Source organism: Triturus cristatus, chromosome 7 (genome assembly GCF_964204655.1).
Source record: "Triturus cristatus chromosome 7, aTriCri1.1, whole genome shotgun sequence".
NCBI lineage: Eukaryota > Metazoa > Chordata > Amphibia > Caudata > Salamandridae > Triturus > Triturus cristatus.
Window position 1 is genome coordinate 1,351,492,670 of NC_140590.1, and position 22,120 is coordinate 1,351,514,789.

The 22,120-nt window shown below is 45.0% G+C and overlaps 1 protein-coding gene across 1 annotated transcript in view; it reads left to right on the forward strand.

Moving 5' to 3' along the window:
* The window catches only part of LOC146812046 (src-like-adapter 2), a 335,850-nt gene that overhangs the window by 119,785 nt on the left and 193,945 nt on the right, over positions 1 to 22,120 (forward strand). The window contains exon 3 of the mRNA XM_085619021.1: positions 20,500 to 20,599. Within this exon, the coding sequence (XP_085475147.1) occupies positions 20,500 to 20,599 (100 nt within the window). The remainder of the gene's footprint in view (positions 1 to 20,499; positions 20,600 to 22,120) is intronic.

Below are 22,120 nucleotides of genomic sequence, written 5' to 3' on the forward strand. Positions count from 1 at the left end.
ACCGATTCGGTAATTTTACTGATTCGGTAAATTACCAAATATAGAAATGAGCCCCCTACATCTCAAAAGCCAAAATACCGGTCGGTAACGGTATAATTACCGAAAATCGGCCGTTACCGACCGGTATTTGGCTACCTACATGAGGCCCTTAATCTCTATACTCTGCCTGGCAGCTCAGAGGTAGCTGCCAGTAAAGGACGATTCAGCTAGAACCAGGTGAGGAGAGGAGATGGGGCAGGGATAGTGATGGATATCTGGAGATTCTACTGTACCCAGACTGGTCTGATCTCCACAAGTAGTAGGTTACGTATCATACATTATAAATTACTGCAGCGAGCATACTACACTCTTTTGGCCCTATGGAGATGTGGTCTCGGGTATGACTCACGTTACTTGAGATACAAGACACCAAATGCCAAATTTATACACCTGTTGGGGAGCTTGCTGGAGTGAGGTGTTAGCGGCCTCTAACACCATGGTTGACTGTGAGATACCAATAGACCTCCCGGGTTGCGCTTTTCGGCTGGTTTGCAGAGATTCTCACTATTCACAAAAGGTTTCTTGCAATGGAGCTTCTGCTGGCCAAGAGACTCGTCGCTCACTATTGGAGATGGGAAAGATGCCCTAAATTCTGTCACTGTCAAAATCACTTTATTCAGTTATTTAAAACCATAAAAGCATGTTAAAATATCCATTAAGTAAAAACCAGATAATACATAATCATTTAACGAAAATCCATCACAATTGATATACAGTTCAGGTTAAAAATGCACATGATTAGAAAGATTCTCTAAAAAGTTCAAATAATATAATATAAAATGCATATTTTAAGAGAGAGAACTATTTCACATTAAAAAGAGATAAACATTTTATATAACAAAACACGTGGACCCTCTTTTTTTTTTCTTTCTCTGACTGTCGCTACTAAGAAACTAGCAACATTAAAGGTTTCCCAGGGGTTATTCAGCATCAGCAAATATATTAGGGCTGGCCGAGCCTGCGAAAAGCCTTTGTCCTTTACAATTGGTAAAACGTTTGTGGATGTGCAAATAATGCTCACCGAACAGGACAAAGTGCAAAGTGTCTTGACTCGAGAAATTATCACAAGTGCACTGGTCCAAGGTGCCCCTGCCTTTCCTAAAACCGTATTGTAGGTTTGACAGGAGGTTCGTTCATTAATCCAATCAGTTAATTTACTAAGAACCACTCTATCTAACACCTTGACTGCAGAGTCAATCAATGATATTGGCCTATAGCACCTGGGATCTCCACTCTGCCCTTTTTTAAAAACTGGAACAAAAATGAACTTTGACCAGGATCTTGCCAAACCATGTTGACACGCCATATTAAATACATTTGCCAATATTTGTGACCATAGTGTAATGTCCACCATAAAAAGATCAGTAGGGACCCCATCCGGGCCAGTTGCTTTATGGCACGTCATTTGGGCGATGGCCGCAGCCACTTCTTTTTCTGAAAAATCCACACTATAAGCTGCAGCCATATGTGTGGTGCCTATGTCTACCTGGTCTGGTTGGTCAACATAAATATATTTAAAATGGTTTAATCACAACTCTTCGGATATATTACATTCAACAGTGGTGCCCCCAAGACCAGTAAAAAAAGGTTTATTAACAATGTCCCAGAACTTCGCACAGTTCTTAACGACATCTACGGACAGCAGTTTGTTCCAGGCTTCCTGTTTAATCTCTGATTTGCGGATACCTAAAGCCTTCTTATACTCTACCCTCAAAGCCGCTATTAAAGTTTTATCTTGGGGTTTTTGTTTTAAAGCAGAAAGTAAATTCTGTTAGGCTGCTGTACAATTCTGGTCAAACCACCTCTCTCCATTGTTAGAACAAACGCTGTAATAATCTCGATTCCCCCTTGGCTACCCTCTTGACATATAACTATCTCATTCCCTACACTATTTAACCCCTTGAGTGCCCCGCCCTTTCCCCCTCCTGTGCCGGCCCTTTCATTAGCGGGCGGGGTCCATGACGAGATAGTCTCGTCATGGGCACAGCGCAACCGCGCTCCATGACGAGACTATCTCGTCATGGGCACAGAAGGGGTTAATAAGTCATTAAAAAAAGATCTGGTACAACCTTGGCCCATTTGAGTCTACGACCTTGATCTGTAGTTTTTAGTGTTGGAGCTGGGGCGGTATTCTCCACTTTAACCGCATCCTTAAGGCACCCTTGTAAAGTGAGGTGAATGGGATTGTGGTCACTAAAATGTGACCATTGAGCAGCATAATCCGATACCAGGGAAAGTAAAGTTGTATTAACAAATATATAATCAATTGTTGAAAACATACCCCTGCCCTTAAAGGAGGGTATACCAACCCCTTCCTCTGTTAAGTTTGGGTGTGCCAATCCGAATTCAGCTAAAAAATGCTCTAAATATCCCCCTTGATGAGTGTGTTCCTGGACCGAGATCGTCAATAACGTGACAATTCTTTTTGCACAAATGAATATTAAAAATTTTTTCCTAGTAAATGATCAAAAACTGAGTGACTTGTTTCTCCCTATATAAATCTAAGAAGTGATTTAGACTGCAGAAATGTTCATTTATTCACAATTTTTCAAAAGAATTATAAAAATTAATAACAAGTACTTTGGGTGCATTCATTGGGATAATCTTGACCGCTAGACAGTTAATAGACCCAGAATCCAGTTTACTATGATTACCCCTAACATTAAGGGAAATCAATATTGATAAACCACCCTTCGGACGCCCCGCTATAGAGGACCGTGCGGCCTCCGAGTAAGTTGTGTAAATGTCGAGCCAAAATGTATTCTCAGTCTCCCATGTTTCTTGAAACCCCACTATATCATACTCCCTTACCAGACCAAGCCACCTAGGATCAACTCTCTTATTCTTTAAACCCGCTATATTCCAGCTAAGTACCTTAGAGATTTATTTTGGTCTTACTTTCTGCCTCGTTAATATATTCAGGATAGAAATGCCCTGAATTGGCTGGTACAAACCAGGCATAAAGGGGTGTTTTTATAGTCAGTCATTAGAATCTAACTGACTCAGGGGGAAAAATCTGTTCGCTGATTCAAAGGTGTTCCCTGCTACTCTCTCACAAGGTGACAACCACTGGCGTTGACAAACTTAAGGCCAGATGATTCGGATTCAGAGTGAAAAAGTGTCTGTCCCTATTATTATATCTATTGCCCGGCCGTTAATATACTCTCTGCGAATGGTAACCAAACAAGGGTGTGGGATTTCTAGCCTGATTTCTTACATCTGGGCGATAAAAGTACCCACGAGGGAGCGCTTTAATACCCCCTGGACCATGATTTTTTCCCTCTGTCCTAAATTCAAACAATGGGTTGATTTGCTTATATATTGTAATGAGCAGCTTGAATTGTTTTTGGAGCTTTTGCCCCCCTCTTCTTGAGCCCCAAACATTTACATCTACTATAGACTGCAGAATAATATGGGACCTCATAATAGGTGTGTAAGAGTCCTGTGCTTGTGGTCTGTCGAGGATTATTGATCATTCTGATATGATTCCTACTTTGTTGCCGTGCAGTGGTAGGGTACAGGTGTCACCACAGAGGTATTTGCAGTGGAATACAGCACAATGCCCAGTAGATGTGAGGTGGCACCTCATTGTATGTTGAACCTCTGCTAAATACTTTCACCTATTACCACCTGCATGCCTACCGGGTCTACCCCTCCAAATATGCGGTTAATCGGTTGTTGTGTAATTTTTATTTACTGATCTATATGTATCAACTCCTTTCATGTACTTTTGTTCTGAAGATAATAAATAAATAATTTAGAAAGCCAAACCCTCACCACCAGGTCCATATTGAGTAACTTGGTGAGTAACTAATGAGGGGATAGTATCCCCACTTCTATCCTCGTAAGAACTTGCATTAGAATAGGCCATTTAGTTGAGTCAAAGGCTTTCTCTGCATCCAGCATGGTCAGAACTGCCGTTACATTCAAATTTGCCTGAGGAGAGCAAAAAACACTCTACTAAGATTATCTAAAATGGATATGTCTTCATTGAAGCCACCCTGATCTGGTAAGATCACAATGCATCAGAGGGGGTGACAGTCAGCCAGTAGCTTGGTGAGGATTGTGCTTCTCCGTCAAGTTTTTTATAAAAAGCATTGATGGGGTGTGTGGCCTAACTTGCAATGGAGTAAGGGGCATTTCTCCACGTCTCCTGACCCAGCTTGCCATTTCAGCTCCTGTGTCGCACCAGGGGGAGTACATTTTGCCCCATTGGGTGACACGGAGTCCCGACACCCTCGGACACCAGTGGAAGGGATCGGATCTTCCTTCACACCCACTCTTAGAGCCTCTGTGAGCCACGGCCGAGTTACCGCTAGGCTTCACCCGCCACTGCGAGTCCTTACACCCGGCTCCTCTCAGAGCACGTCTGCAAGGAAACTCCCCATATCTGAGTCCACTGCTATCCTGAAAACCAGGCTCCAAAACACAGAGGAATCTCGCCTGCTACCACTCCCTGCCCCTTGACAGTCTACGGGAGGTGCAGGCCTCGATCTTCACCACCTGAGTGGTCCGCACAGGGTGGGGCCCCCCTACTGCCATCCAGTACCCTCAGTAAAACCACCATGCCATCTGGTACTCCCTGGGGGGGGGGAGCTCTGAGGACTTGACTCCCAGCCCCAGCTGCAGTTGAACGGGCTGAGGAACAGGTTGCCATGGTGCTGTGGCCCCTTGGTCGCCCAGGCGAGGGGCCCACTCCTGAAGGTTTCGCTTGAGGGGCCCATGCTGCCTGCAAAATCCAATAGCCTAATTAGCTATTTTGTTCTGCCCTGTATGTGCACTGCACATGAGGAGAATAGTTCCTGTCTGATTGGGGGCCCCTGACTTCCTAGGGTTTGGCTCCTGTCTGCATCCTGCCTGCCCCTGGTCCTGCTCTATGCTCAAGCACCACACAGATGCTTATTGGAATTCTTTCTATGGCCTGGCCCCACCACTCATCATCCTTGCGAGGCCCTACCTCTGAGGCTCATTGACTGCAAGAGGAGTCAGACGTGGGCTTGCTGGAATCTACCTGCTTTACGTACCTTGTCGGGAGTGGTTCCACCTGCAGTGATGTTCAAGGGACCTGTTCTTGATGATAATCCACGTTTGATGACCGCGGCTCTTACCTTATCTGTTCTGCACTAGCGTGGGGCTGCCTGCCACCTACTCAGTCACCCTGCATTTTACTCCCTTTTTGCTGTCTGCATTGATATGGTCTGCCCGAATAACTTTTTTGTTGCTTTAGCCCTTTGTCAGGGCCATCAAACCACCAGTACTTAGGAAATCATCATTCAGGGTTAGGATATTACGAAATAATGTCCTGAAGAAGAAGCGCTGTCCTTTTAGTTCCTACAGAGATCAAACGATTCCCAAGATGGCTGCCGAGATAGGATCGTCAGAACAGCAGGTTAGCGCTCTAGCAGCGCTTGACAATCACGATGTTACAGGTGCGCAGCCGTTACAACGGCGCACTTCACCAAGTTCCTGAGGAGATTAGGTCGTGCTTCAGAGACGCGTCGCGAAGTTAGTCAGGGAATTTATTCGTCGCGTTCTAAGCACATGCGAGAGTCAAAGCTGAATCCTGAGAGAAGAAGTTATCGAGCAATAGAAGTTTCCAAGTAAGACTGTTCCATTTATTTAGCACGTTAGTTGCTGTTGAAGAAAAGAAGTACTATTTAGTTTTTGGTTCCAGTATTTCATCTCGTGCTATCGAATAAGACATCCTAGAGAAGCGCAGCTCCAGCTCAGGGAAATAATAGCGCTAAAAGACTAAAACTTAAGAAGCATATTTTGGGCAGTGAGTTCTGGGTAGACAAGGAGCATTCCCGATTGAAAGAGAGTTTAGTAGTAGCTAGAGTAGCAATACTCTCACCGTAAATTCCTCACAGAAATACAAGAGAGAGAGAGGAGCACCATTGATACTGATGTAGATAGACACACACTGAGCAACGAATGATCTTACCAAAACAGAATCCAGTTGAAGAGCGCAACCAGGGTCTAGAGGGTAAGAAGCCCCACCTCCCCTAGAGGAAGAATACAAGAGCTAGAAAGGTAGTGGGGAAGTCAGAATAACAGTAACAATGTTCCAAATTTAGTTGCAGCGACTACTAAGAGACTACAAGATAGCAACCGAAAGAAAGAAGAGGAGCATTGGTCACAAAAGGATAGGGTAGGTACTCTGAGGGAGAATTCATAGTACACTCACAAAGACAAAAGAGAAAAGAGGTACCAAAAGTATAACAATCCTTTTCTTTTTTAGAGAAGACAACACCTATCCTGTCCCTCGAGAAAATAGATGGGCGAATAACCGAAGAACCGAGAAGGTTGAAAAGTGACTGTCTCTTCTCTGTCCAATTCCCCTTTCCCCCTCCAGAGTTCCTCGGTGTCATCGCATTCTAAGGGCGCTGAGCACTGGGAAGGCTGGGAGGGGCATTGGGAACTTTCGACATTCTGCTCCTGAGCGTGAAGAATAAGGCCTTCCTGACAGAGTGAAGTGCCCACGTAATTGTTCGCACCTGAGCAGAATGGCGGAAGGATTAGACCTAAAAAAGTTAGGAGATATCCTGGAAGGTATCCAGAGGGAGTTGGGTTTAGTGAGAGAAGAGAATAGGGAGTTGAAGAAAGAAACTTCAGATTTAACATTTAAGATGAATAGTATAGCGTCTGGTCCTAGATTTTCCGCATTTCCAGAAGAGAGTTCCAGAGATGCACCAGACTCCCAACCAAAGGTCACTACACAAGTCATACACTCCCTGTCCCCTGTAATACCTCTGGCGCCTCCAGAGCGTTTCAGTGGAGACCCTCAAAAGGCGCAGGTGTTTCTGACCCAATGTACGTTACACTTTATGTGTCGTCCAGCACTTTTCCCCGATGCGCAGTCTCGTGTGGCCTTTATCCTGTCTTATTTAAGTGGAGACGCAGCGTCATGGTCTATGCCCTTGGTGACCAGCAATGCTCCGATCTTGTATGATTTAGATGAATTTAAAAAAGAATTCCTCCGAATCTTTGACAGAAGAAGAGTCTCCCAGGCAACAGATAACGAATTATTGGAAATAAAACAAGGCAATCGAGATTTGGTGGCATATTTAGCTCAGTTCAACAAATTGGTGGTGGAGACAGATTGGCCGGAGAACAAGAGAGCAGCAGTGTTCTACCGTGGGTTGAGAGACGAATTAAAGGATGCATTAGCACAAGTACCAAACAGGCCTGCAGAGATTTCGGCATTAATAGACCTAGTCTTAGAAATCGATTTTCGCCAGAGTGAGAGGAGGGGAGAGAGAAAACGAGACTATCGCCCCAGTGTGGCCAGATTTGATCGTGTGAGAACAGAAGGCAGTAAGGATAATGATTCAACTCGTGGGAGTGAACCAATGCAAATAGGAACCATCCGAGGTCCGCTCTCTAAAGAGGAGAAGGAGAAACGGAGGGCAAACAAGCAGTGTCTTTATTGCGGCGCTTCTGGACATTTTGTCCGGGATTGTTCTAAGAGGCCAAAACTGAAGACGTCGGAAAACGCTTTGCACCACCAGTAAGTGGAGTTGGACTGGTGGTTGCTAATTCAGAAACAGCTCCAACCAAACACACCTTGGCAAACACCTTACAGTCGGCGGCCCCACATATGGTAATGATGATGACGTTAAGGTACCGAGGAAGAACTTTAAAGCAAGTGACGGTCATGTTGGATTCGGGGGCGACAGGCAACTTTTGTGATTTAAAATTTGCTGAAAAGATTGGATTAAAAGCAATCATGAAGGAAAAAAGCGAGGCAGTCAGAGCGGTCGATTGAACTAATCTTTCGTCAGGGCCCATAGTGAGTCATACGGAACCAGTGGAATTGGAATCTGAGGAAGGTCATCGAGAAAGTTTACAATTTAATTTAATTGATGCTCCACAGTTCCAATTGATTTTGGGGTTACCATGGCTCACTGAGCACAACCCTACCATCAATTGGGCTGCGCGTACAGTAACTCTAAACTCTAAATACTGTCAAGAAAACTGTTATCAAGACCCTCAACTTGATCATGAAAAGACGCCGGCCTTTCATTTGAGTGAAAAAGAATCCGCACTCTATGTGATAAACACCATTGAACTGCCTAAGGAATACATTGAATACGAGAAGGTTTTCAGTGAAGCAGAGGCTGAGAAGCTACCCCCACATAGGGGCTACGATTGTAAAATTGAACTAGAGCCAGGAAGCAATCTCCCTTGCAGCAGAATTTATGCTTTGACTGAGCGAGAAGATGAACACTTGAAGAAATATTTACAGAAGTATTTAGAAAACGGATTTGTAAGACCATCACAATCTCCAGTCTCTTCTCCACTTTTTTTTATCCCGAAGAAGAATGGAGAATTGAGAACGTGTATAGACTACAGGGCAATAAATCGGATAACTATTAAGAATCGATATCCATTGCCATTAATCTCTGTGCTGTTGGACCAGGTGAAGGAAGCTAAGATCTACCCCAAACTAGACTTACGAGGGGCGTATCATCTAGTCCGAATTCGTGAAGGAGATGAATGGAAAACAGCATTCAGAACCAAGCACGGGCTTTTTGAATATCAAGTAATGCCCTATGGTTTGTGTAACGCCCCAGCTGCCTTCCAGCATTTCATAAATGATGTGTTAAAAGAATTCATTGATCGAAACGCCATCGTGTACATTGATGACATTCTAATCTACTCGAACTCAGTAGAAGAACACACAGAGCACGTGAAGAAGATCTTGCAGAAACTACAGGAAAACAGTTTGTTTGTCAAATTGGAGAAATGCGCCTTCAGTGTTTACTCGGTGGAGTTTTTGGGGTTTGTGCTAGCACCAAGTGGAGTGACCATGGATGAGAACAAGATTAAGGCAGTGTTGGAATGGGAGTCTCCAAAAAATGTAAAGGATGCGCAGAGCTTCATTGGATTTGCGAATTTTTATAGGAGATTCATTCCAAACTTTTCTCAGAAATTGATTCCAATGACTAGATTACTCAAGAAGGGAGTTCATTTTGAATGGACCTCGGAAGCAGATGAATCATTTAATCAGCTAAAAAAAGACTTCACCACAGCACCAATATTACTTCATCCAGACCCATCAGAGCCATTTTTTGTGGAAACTGATGCCTCCAATTGGGCATTGGGAGGTGTGTTGTCGCAAAGACACAAAAGCACCGGACAACTGCATCCAGTAGCTTATCGTTCTAGGAAATTAACAGCAGCGGAAGCCAACTACACAATTACTGAGAAAGAGCTGTTAGCTATCAAGGATGCGTTCAAGGAATGGAGACACTACCTGATGGGGGCAAGACATGTTGTGACTGTATATACTGACCATCGAAATCTAAAATTTCTGAAGTCAGCCAGGACTTTAACCCCCAGACAATTACGCTGGTCCTTATACTTCGCGGATTATGATTTTGTCATTACCTACCGTCCTGGTTCGCAAAATGGTAAGGCCGATGCCTTGTCCCGAAGAGGAACAGGAGAGTTTACAGAAGAAGTCAAGGTACAGACCATCTTACCAGCAGAAAAGATAATTGGGGCAGTTTTGAGTGAGTCGCCAGAAGAACAAGATCAGGTATCAATGACTAAGGTAGAAATGGAGAATTGGGTCGCAGAAGATCCTGAGCGAGAGATACGAGGAGGTTTACCATATCATCATGGAGCTCTTTACCTGCCAACCCGCGAAATGCAGCAGAAAGCTTTGAAGGAAAGTCATGATGACATATTGGCTGGGCATAAGGGCATTGCAAAAACTGAAGACTTGGTGAGACGGCGTTTTTGGTGGCCCAGCATCACAAAAGATGTGAGACAGTATGTAACCACTTGTGAGACTTGCGCTAGGGGAAAGTCGGAGCGGCATGCGCCTAAGGGGTTACTTCACCCCTTGCCAACCCCCCCTCACCCATGGCACACAATAACCTTAGATCTCATAGTTGACTTACCATCCAGTAAAGGGTATGACACAATTTTGGTGTGTGTAGACGCATTTACTAAGATGGCTCACTTCATACCCCTAAAAGGGGTTCCCACATCAGCAACCTTGGCACGGGCTTTTAGTCAGCACATAGTTCGGGCCCATGGTATCCCTAAGGTTTTGATATCAGACAGAGGTTCCCAATTTTTATCCCACTTCTGGAGAGCCTTTACACAAAAGTTGGGTATTGATACTAGGTATACCACCAGCTACCACCCAGAAACCGATGGCCAAACCAAGCGAACCAATCAGGAACTAGAGCAGTACCTAAGGTTGTGTATGTTAGACCAAGAAGGTGATTGGCCGGATTACTTGTGGGCAGCGGAGTTTGCTCATAACAATGCAAAAAATATGTCCACCGGTTACTCACCTTTCTATCTGAACACGGGTAGGCATCCCCATCAATCTCTAAGCTTTCTAGATGTAGACGTGCCTGCGGTAACTGATTTGGTAGAACATATAACACGAGTACATAAATCAGCCACAGACAATTTAACCAAAGCAAAGGCCAGTTATAAATTCTATGCAGACAGGAAAAGACGAAAGGAACCAGATTTACAGGCAGGGGATAAGGTTTGGTTAAACACAAAGAACCTTAGACTCAAAGGAGTAAGGAAGTTTCAGCCTAGATTTGTAGGCCCTTATTTGATTGAGAAGAAGCTAAGTTCGGTTAATTATCAGCTTCAATTGCCTAAAGGCTTACGGGTTCACCCCGTGTTTCATGTCTCTTTATTAAAAAAGGTTTCAGATGCCTTAAGAGTAAAAAGACCCCCAAAACCCATCCAAACCGAGCAGGGAGAAGAATTTGAGGTACATCAGGTATTAGATGCTAAGGTACGAAAAGGCCAATTGTATTATTTGCTGGATTGGAAGAACTATGGGCCTGAGGAAAGATCCTGGGAGCCATCCTCCAATGTTCATGCACCTCATTTGATTAAGGAGTTTCATAGAAGATTTCCAAATAAGCCCAAGCTGGGAGGAAGCTCTTTGAGAGGGGGTACTGTCAGGGCCATCAAACCACGAGTACTTAGGAAATCATCATTCAGGGTTAGGATATTACGAAATAATGTCCTGAAGAAGAAGCGCTGTCCTTTTAGTTCCTACAGAGATCAAACGATTCCCAAGATGGCTGCCGAGATAGGATCGTCAGAACAGCAGGTTAGCGCTCTAGCAGCGCTTGACAATCACGATGTTACAGGTGCGCAGCCGTTACAACGGCGCACTTCACCAAGTTCCTGAGGAGATTAGGTCGTGCTTCAGAGACGCGTCGCGAAGTTAGTCAGGGAATTTATTCGTCGCGTTCTAAGCACATGCGAGAGTCAAAGCTGAATCCTGAGAGAAGAAGTTATCGAGCAATAGAAGTTTCCAAGTAAGACTGTTCCATTTATTTAGCACGTTAGTTGCTGTTGAAGAAAAGAAGTACTATTTAGTTTTTGGTTCCAGTATTTCATCTCGTGCTATCGAATAAGACATCCTAGAGAAGCGCAGCTCCAGCTCAGGGAAATAATAGCGCTAAAAGACTAAAACTTAAGAAGCATATTTTGGGCAGTGAGTTCTGGGTAGACAAGGAGCATTCCCGATTGAAAGAGAGTTTAGTAGTAGCTAGAGTAGCAATACTCTCACCGTAAATTCCTCACAGAAATACAAGAGAGAGAGAGGAGCACCATTGATAATGATGTAGATAGACACACACTGAGCAACGAATGATCTTACCAAAACAGAATCCAGTTGAAGAGCGCAACCAGGGTCTAGAGGGTAAGAAGCCCCACCTCCCCTAGAGGAAGAATACAAGAGCTAGAAAGGTAGTGGGGAAGTCAGAATAACAGTAACAATGTTCCAAATTTAGTTGCAGCGACTACTAAGAGACTACAAGATAGCAACCGAAAGAAAGAAGAGGAGCATTGGTCACAAAAGGATAGGGTAGGTACTCTGAGGGAGAATTCATAGTACACTCACAAAGACAAAAGAGAAAAGAGGTACCAAAAGTATAACAATCCTTTTCTTTTTTAGAGAAGACAACACCTATCCTGTCCCTCGAGAAAATAGATGGGCGAATAACCGAAGAACCGAGAAGGTTGAAAAGTGACTGTCTCTTCTCTGTCCAATTCCCCTTTCCCCCTCCAGAGTTCCTCGGTGTCATCGCATTCTAAGGGCGCTGAGCACTGGGAAGGCTGGGAGGGGCATTGGGAACTTTCGACATTCTGCTCCTGAGCGTGAAGAATAAGGCCTTCCTGACACCCTTCCCCTTGCTGGACCCTTCTGCAGTCTTGCCACCTCCACACTTACTGAGGGCCCTTCATCGCTCTGTCATGCCATGCGGTAAGGCTACGAGTGACACACCTGATGGTAAGCCCAAAGACAACCCAGGACCTCCTTGTGGCAGAAACTACCTCTCTCAAGCATGGATTCTGTTGATTTACCCGCGGGGCCTCTTCTGATGCCACCTCAGCAGTCCCCCCTTACACAAACCTACATGGACAAATTCTTATAACAAATTAGATCTAAAATTGGATCTCTTAAGTAGGATGTCAAGACTCACATCCACAAACTTAAACAAGAAGTCACCAATTGGGGGGGGGGGGGTCGAATGGACGCCATGGAATGCACCTTTGATGCCCGATCGTAGTAACAGGAAGCTTTGTGCCTTAGGATGACGATAATAGAGAAACAACAAATCGAACTGAAACAGGAGGACTAGGAAAATAGAAGCAGGAAGAATAACATCCACATCAGAGGCATCCCCAAGGGGGCAGAGGACACTGATATAATGGCCTTCACCGCTAGACCATCTGCATGAGATTCGGGGGGGACACTGATGCCTTTTCTCTTGTGCTGGGCAGGGCCCATCGAGTGACACCCCTATGTTGGGGTGCTCTGACTTCACCCCTGACATTCTCATGGAGGTGCACTTTTTCACCGAAAAGGAGGCCATTATTTGCGCAGCAAAATCTTAGGCCGACCTGGTCTTCCGGGTACACACCATGAAGCTCTTTCAAGATATCTCCCCTCTCATTCTGCGACGATGCAAAGATTTCAAGTCTGTTTCTGATAAACTCGAAGACCTCAATATCCACTAACAAGTGGGGCATCCTTTTGCCACCATGTTCACGTGGGAATGCAGACAATGAGTTCTCCGCTCTTTGAAAGAAGCCAAGCAACTCCTCAACTTGACGGCTGACGAGAGAGAGGGCAGTCCATTCCCTCCTCAATCACCCTCCCGTGGCTCTTTGAAACCTATCTGGACCACGGTGAAAGCTAGCCATCCCAATATACACACCAGAGACCTTGCTTCTCAAGCAGCTAAAAAATACATCATCCAACATCCACACAAATTAGAGAGGAGCTTGTCTCTTGCCCTGTTGACCTCTGCCTTGGTCTAACATGGCCCTCACCAGTCTCTGACAGATAGCAGAGTCTATAAGATGCCTTGATTCTCTGGTTTCATTTGACAACTGCCTCACATCGCAGCTGAGCCCTACTAAGGCTTTCCCACCATTGCTATTGCACAGCACCCAGTTCTGGTGCTCATGACATACTTTCTGTGGCCCAACCTGACTGGTCCCCACAAAGCTATGCCCATGGGTGGTCTCTTGATACTTCCAGCTTGCCCTCGTCCTGGCACCTGCTGGCTAAGGTCTGGGACTACTGGAAATTTCCACTGTTGCCACAAATGCCCTCGATTCAACCCTTGGAGAGTTACTACTCTAGAATGCCCATCACACAGATGTGCTGGCTGTTACAGGACTTGAATGGAGTGTTCTGGCCCGGTTGGCCTTTCACTGTTTATGCTTTGTCTTTTTCTCTGTTTCTTTTTAGGTTCGTCAGTGCACCGGAGATACTTGTCCAACAGTGTCCTTCTCCTTGCTTTATACCCACACATTGCTACATCATGGCACTAGCCGCTGGGGTGTCCTTTCATCCTCCAGTTCTCCAGGCATTACGGCTCTCACACTTGCACTCTCAACATATGCTTGTCTGGACTGTCTCAATTTTCTTAATGCTGTTGTGGCGCTACCCCGATGTCATACATTTACAGGAGACCCACCACCTGAGTCATGACACACACCGGATGTCCCACCCAAAATATCCTGTTCACTTCTGGGCATATGCTGGAACTAAAACTGCTGGAGTAGCAATCATGTGCAAATCTACCTTCTGCTCCAAGGCCCTATAGATAGTGTGTGATGTCAATGCCCGCTTGAAACACACGGTCCAACAGGGCCTACGTTAACTCGCTATCCTGAACATTTATGTCTCCATTCACGCCTAAGACACATATCCCAGGGACATCTTACCTGGCCAGGTAGCACAATACACGGGCGACATAGTGGTCAGGGGATTTTAATCTGGTATGGGACCCTGACAATGGCCCATAGGGTTCAACATTATTCATTCTTCTCCCACGTCCATAACTCCTACTCTCGCATTGACTACTTCTTTTTCACCCACACTCTGATCTGCAACCTTGACTCTGCCACTTTCTATGACATATCATTGTCAGATCATGCCCTCCTGGAGATGCCAATAACTAGAGCAGGGGAACCCCCCCATACACACACGCTCTCCATGGCATCTCCCTCCGCACTTGCTGTGGGGACCCAGTCGATGTCACTGAGATCCAAAAAGAGATCTTGGCCTATTTTAACACCAATGCTAGCTCTGAGATCTCGGACCATACACTTTGGGATGGCATTAAAGCCACAATACGGGGCTCATTTCTTCTATTTCCATTGCCCGTATATGTGAATCAAGGCTGGTTGAGTTGGGCCTGACAGCCGATATTAAGTCCCTAGAACCCTTTGACCACTCTACCCCATCCACTCATAACAAATGCCAATTGGCATTACTGAGGGGCCTACTAAGGGCACACCATACGAAAAAGGCAGAATGTACACTTCTAGCCCTGAAACAGAGATACTGTGAAGGGGGGACAAGGTGAGAACACTACTTGCCCGTAAACTCTGTCAACAAACCGCAAACACCCACATCTCTAAACTAAAACTCAGAGATGGGACCTGGGTGACTAATGAACGGGCAAAGCAACAAGCATTTCATGACTTCTATTGAGCTCTTTACACTGGGGACACCACATCTCAGGCGCTTATTGATTGCCTTTGGGACCATTTAGACTTCCATCATTCAGAGCTCCTTGAAGCCCTTATCACTCTTGGAATTACAGAGAGCCCTCAGGGAACTACCTATGGGCAAAGCCCCTGGCCCAGATGGTATGCCTGTGTCATTCAATTGTAAATTCTTCCTGCAAATTCAAGACCGCCTGATGTCATTATTTAACAAGTTCACTGCAGACACAGGCCTTGCATCCAGCGGCAGCGGAAATAGTGCTTATTTCAAAACCTGGTAAAGACCCCTGTCTCTGTGCCTCGTATTGTCCCATAGATCTTCTCACGCCACGAAAGAAGCCCCGGGTCCGTAGTGAAAGGGAGGTTTATCATGTGACTCGATGTGCCTTAGTGCATATCAGAGAATTTCCCTTTTAAGGACTGTTCCCCTCACACACCAGAGGTGTCATGCTTCATCATGGGGGTACCTCCTCGCTTGAGAGACCTAGTCCTCACGCGGGCTACAACCCCCTCACTAAGAGGAAGGAGCTCAGGGATGTTTTGATAGGGAGGAAGGGTGAACTAGAACACTATTAAAGCTTGGTGTGATAAGAAAAGTTGCAGTGCTATGATATAGGTGGTTAAAACTGGCTACGGGGTCAGCTATGATGCAACTTTTATTCAGCTGCCCGGTGTCAGGATTAAAAACATAATATAGCTCGTAACTCAGGTGCCAGAATTCAAGGCCTCTGTGTTATTATAGCTGACCCCATAGCCAGTTTTAACGACCTATATCATAGCACTGCACCTTTTTTTTATCATACCAAGCTCTTATAGGGTTTTAGTACACCCTTCCTCCCTATCAAAACATCCCTGAGCTCCTCCCTCGTAGCGAGGGGGTTGTAGCCCGCATGAGGACTAGGGCTCTAACGCAAGGAGGTACCCCCATGATGAAGCATTACACCTCTGGTGTGTGAGGGGAACTGTCCTTAAAAGGGAAATCCCCTGTTATGCACTAAGGCACATTGAGTCACATGATAGACCTCTCTTTCACTACGGACCCGGGGCTTCTTTTGTGACGTGAATACATGAGTGGAGGGTTGGCTCCCGCAGGTCCTAAAACCTCCTCTAGCCCCCTTTTGTGATTACTCCATTGATCTTCTCAGCACAAATGCTAAGTTTTATCCAAAGATACTTACGAATAGGCTAGAGCTCTCTCTTCCTAGCCTTATCAACCCGAATCAAGTTGGCTTTATTTGCCAGCAACAGGGTTTTGAATAACATTCGCCGAGTCGCCCACCTGGTTGAGAATGCCCACCGCCATAACATCCTCGTCTGCCTGCTCTCACTAGATGCGGAGAAGGCCTTTTACCAGGTCAGCTGGACCTTCTTAACGGCTGTCCTTGGCAAGATTGGTCTCGGACAGAACATTGTCTCCAGGATAGTGGCATTGTATGCCTCCCCTAGGGCCATGATCTGTTTTAATGGGCAGGCTTCTCCACCAAAACATCTGGCAAGGGGCACTAGGCAAGGCTGCCCACTTTCGCCACTGCTCTTCACCCTGTCTGTTAAACCCATAGCCATTGCTATCCACTGAGCGGAGGACTTGGTAGGAATCCCTTTCGGGGGACAAGCGCATAAAGATGCCCTGTTTGCAGATGACCACCTGCTCACACTCACTCATCCTTTAACCTCTCTTCATGCCTTTGTAAAGGTCCTAATGGCCTTTGAAGGAGTCTCTGATTTCAAAATTAACCTGGTGAAATTCCAAGCCCTGAACCTGACAATCCCCCATTGGTTCTCCCCTCACTGCAATCCCTCACCGCCTTCCAGTGGGCCCAATTCTCAATCAAATACTTAGGTCTTAACCAGCTTTCATGTATCATGAACTCAGGCCATTTGTCCTGAATATAGACGCTCAATCTGGCAGGATCTACGCAGATGGAAGCCCCTCTAGACATCATGGCTAGGGCACCTTAACACGGTCAAAACGTCTATAATCCCCAAAATTCTCTACCTCTTTCAGACCCTCCCAACACATATCCCCAAAAAGACACTATTCTTTATCGTCAAAGTAATCTGTACCATTTTATTTGGACAAAAACAACAGTTGATGGACAGAATGCAGAACATTGTCATACATTCACCCCAGTACAGAGATCTGGGCCTAAATCCATCAAGGCTGATTTGTTCTGCATTCCGTCCATCAATTGTGTGTCTTTTCCATTTTATTTGGGGACAGAAATTTCTGAGACTCTCAAACGCTATACTGATGCTTTAGAGATCGGGGGGTCTGGCATGGATGGAGGAGTGAAAGGGAGGGTGGGTGGATGGATGAAATGGTGAATGGATAAGTGAAAGAATGGATGGATGAGTGAAAGGGAGAGTGAATGGATGGATGATTGTGTGAAAGGATGGATGAGTGAGAGTGTAAATGGATGGGTCGATGGATGAGTGAAATGATGGTTGGATGGATAGGTTTGATGTATAGGTTTGGAGATTTATGGATAGGTTTGGCTATGGATGGGTGGAAGGACAACATGGTGAAAGACTGAATGATGGATGAAAGAATGAATGGAAGACAACATGTAAAGATGAATTGGTGAACATGAGCAGGTGGATAAAAGGATGAATGGATAGATGCTTGGATGGAAAAAGACAAGACAGCTTTTCTGGGGAGGGTCATGATGAGCTACTTCGTTTTCTTGGTGCCATAACAGCTTTGGTTTGAAGTGGGGGGGGGGGGGGGGTATTTTATTATTCTGGCTACTCCCTTAATCAGAGGGGTGTTTCACATATCCTACTCTTACTGCAGGACGTTTCATATACTGTGTCTTTCATATCTCCCATACTGTTCATGTTGTGCCAGTCAGTGTTGGTGTGATGTGATACATACTAGTGCAGCTTCCTTATCAATTTCATTCTGGCCTTCACCTTTGACTCCATCACTAAAAACTCGCCAGCTATCGGTACAACAAAACTCTCCTTTGTACCCATTAGCCACTTTTAGTAAATAACTCCTAAATTACATGTTAATAAATCCGCTGGGGGTATATACCTGCCTTGTTACGTCCCTGATCGCTCCATCTTTCTACTGAGGGTCCAGCTCATACCCTAACATTTTACTGTTAGCATATAATGACTCTAGTTATTAATCAATTAAGAGGGAGCTATACAGATTACTATTTCCAAAAGAGACTGTGTTCATGTTCCTGGCCTACTTAAAGACCTCTGCTGCAGTGTGCCTTCATATGACTCCAGGCAGCAGTAGAATCTAGGCGTGTGTAGGCCCCTACCCCAGCAATTTCTTCTCAAGTTGACCCTGTTGACTGGCAGTCTTATCTGGTGAAGCAACACCGTCCAACCCAGTGATGACACCCAGCACATAGTTCATGGCATCCCATGCTGAGCTGAAAAAGGGAGCTTATCACCCAAATTAGATACACACTTTAGGAAATGTTTTTCAAGAAGGAAAGGAATTGAAATATGGAAATACTAATACCTTTAACTCCTCGTACTGCAGCTGCCCATACTCCTGCACCTTTTGGAGAATTTGTTCACTGCCTCTGAAATTCAAAAGCCAGGTGATTATGTATCTTCAGGTCCTGCACCACACCGGGTGCGGTGTGAAGGACTGATGTATTCTCTTTACGGCTCAGTGAGTAGAGAATGAGAAGTCCTGAAACAAGATTTTCGTCGGAGTCTTCCATGTTCCCTGTTAGTTCAGTCTCTTCTGTACCAAGGATATAAATGTTATTTCATTGTGACCGCCGCTCCAGATCTTGAATTTTGGCCTCCATCTCCAGCATTTTGGATATTAATCTGTGAATGGAACCAACCATGGCTACTCCTTTGTCCTCAAAGTCGTTTGTCGTTTGTTTTGCTGGCCCTATTCTCTTTCTCTGTTTGTCCAGGGGAGCATGCAAGTGGTCTACCTTGCAAGTTAGAGCATCAACTTTAGTGCTTATTCAGTCTGTGCAGTAAGCTTGGAGAACATCACTTTAATGTGCACAGAGTCCTGGTGCGGACCTCAATGCCTATCACCACCTATTTCCTATCCTTCATTTTCCCCCTGTACACTGTGTTGCCTCCAATCTTGACATGAGAGCTTAGTTGGTGTTACAGCTTTTCTCGTGATGAGACAATCTAGTTATAGAGCCGACCAAGCCTGAAGTGGTGTCACAAATGCACCACTGCAGGGAGGGGGGGAACCTCACGGCTCAGGGAGACAGTGCCATTAAGGTAGGATGACCCTTGATCCCATCAAGGAGGGTTCAGATGTCTCCACAGCACACAGAGTCCGGCCACTTTGGAGCAGGTCAGCAGTGGCAACTGTAGGATGGGGCCTAGGTCGAGAGAGTGAAGTGAGTGGAATACCTTCACTTTCGGGTTTGCTGTAAGGGCCTTTGCAGCACACGAATGTTGGCACAAACTCTTATATGCTTTTTCTTTCTAGAGTTTTCACATCCAGCACTGTTCTTAAGTATTGATTTCATAGACACAATGGGACAAGTGTACTAAAGGGATTTCACCCCTGCAAAAGCCCTGATCCCCCAGGGGGCAGGCTTTGTGAGGGTGAAAAAACAAGTAGCAGTGTTTGAAAATGTCATTGCAAGTTGCAAATGTATTTGCAACTCACAAAATCCGTACTGCAATTCCTTGCTAATTGCAAGGGGAAAGCAACCGGCAAAGAGAAGCTTCCACCCACTCCTTGTTATTTACAAGGCCATTTATCGATGTTCTGTGACTGCTCATGCTTTGCAAAGCGTTGATTAATGACTGCCCTTGCCACTCGTAAACCATTTCACAATGGAAGTGGTCCATTGGTGACCACTCCTGTTGTGCAAATCATGTGTGGGCATTTGAGAATGTAAAAGTGAAACATGATGCACTTCATGGCTCCCCACTATGTCTCTTTTACAAAGTGTTTCTTATTTGACATTACAGACACTGTAAGGCCTGTAAGGGACCCTGTTTGCAATAATGGCACTTTGTGAATGTGACTGCAGAGATGGTTGCCTGAAGCACCATGCAGGCCTCAATCTCTATGTTCACAGCTGGTTCTAGTGTTTTGCGGAATAAGTCCATCTTCATGGGTATTGATGAGACCGGGTTCCTGCGAATACTTGCGACCAGAGTTTTGCAGCTATCCTGTATTGATGCTTCTAGTGCAACAGAAAGAACTGGTCAAATGGCACTGCAGTTACTACACAAACATATTGTCAGCTAAACTACCTAGCCGATGATTAATCTAGCCTGGTGTTAAAGTAGAGTTGAATCTGAATTACTTGGGCGTGTTAGCCAAATTAGCTCCTTCGTACACTGTTATCCATTCCTGTAACCATCAAACTCATCATGGAAGCCGATCCCGCCTCTACTAGCTCCTATTCTCAGTGACTTAAAGTAAGGATCTGTGATCTCTGCTGTTTTGACATCTTAATGTCTTGTTTCTTGCAGCCGTCAACAAGTGCGTTTTTGTGGCGTTGTATGATTTTCCATCAGGTGGCCAGGCTGAGACCATCATCAGAATGGGAGAAAGGCTGAATGTCCTCTCTGAGTAAGTCAACCAAAACCTGTATTGTTTTCACTTGCTGAACTTTGTCCTCGTTGTGTATAGCAGGACAGAGGAGTTACAGTTAATACTTATATATTTCATACCACGAGTTGGGTAACACCCTGGTTTTTGGTTCTTTGTGCAGGGTATGAAGGTTATGTGTTTGTATGTCTGTGTTGCTCCCCTGTACTCCAGACTCCCTGTGCTGGTTTACACTTTACCTCCCGGGCAGGGCCTGCGAGTTGAAAAGACCTTTGGGGCTGGTGCTGACCCCTAGTGCCATTACTCCTTGTAGCTCCCAGTCAACAGCTGGACTGCATCACTCACACATAAGATTTCCCCTTGTTCCACACTAGAAACTCTCACACAAGCACCCAACCAACAGTTTGGGATGAATGCCCAGTGGCGAGCTGGCGTAGCGAGTGAGCCCGACCGTCATTAGTGGGACTCAGGGGGGATTCGGGATGGGGTCACTCAAGAAATTTTGAAAAAAGAGTGAGCTAAAGGTGCATTGTCAAGCAAATTTGAGAAAGTAAGAAGGTTAATAAAGCAATTGTGAACGTGTAGGTATGACATCAATAAAGATATTTTTTATGATAATGACGTAGGTAGCTGTTTATTCAATATAACCATAGAACTTCATAACAGACTTTGAGATAACAACCCTGAGTACCTCACAGATCTCTTCATTTATTGATATACCTTTAAACATGAAATATACTGAGGAAATACAAGTTATTGTGATTTGTCGGACTGGACACAATGAGAGAGCAAGGAATAAACATTAAAAGGCAGTAGGACACCGACAAGGCACTTATTGTCTCATTCAGGGGATGAAGAAATATGATCACATTACCCCCATCCTGATGGAACTCCATTAGCTCTCCTTGCTGGTCCACTACATCATCAAAACCATCTGCAGCATTTACAAACATTGAAAATGATGCAGCTGTTGCTTTTGAAGTAGTGGTGGCCCAGCAAAGCCATATTAACCTGCAGCACCTCTCTTGGGGAAAAGCTTGGGAGCACCACGTATTATAAGTACGAGTGTGATAGACAAGCAGAACAAAATTATCAAAAATTAAATGGGTGTTTTGGATCAGACAGATAGCAATTGCAAAGAAGGCTCTATCAACCAATCAGCCCACTCAAATTATTGAGAGAGGTGCTGCTAAAGCACAATCAGAAAACTAAGGACTCTGCAATATCTCAAATGCTCGTTATTGAGTTTAGAGCAACCATACTGTACATCTTAGACTGATTGAAGTCAAGCATACTCCAGTGATTTCAGTGACTCCAATATCTGTACAGTAGACGATGAACAACTGAGCAGGTCACAAACTACCAGTATTCAAGAAATGTTAGGATTAACACATATTGTTCACTGTTTGTAGACAAAATCAGCACATCTCTTTTTAATTGGTGCAAATTTCTCAATAACTTGAACATTAACGTCTGTGATTCTCTTAACAAGGTCTCTCTATAGAGAGCATTGCTAAAGCACTCAGTCTTTCCTCAATCATG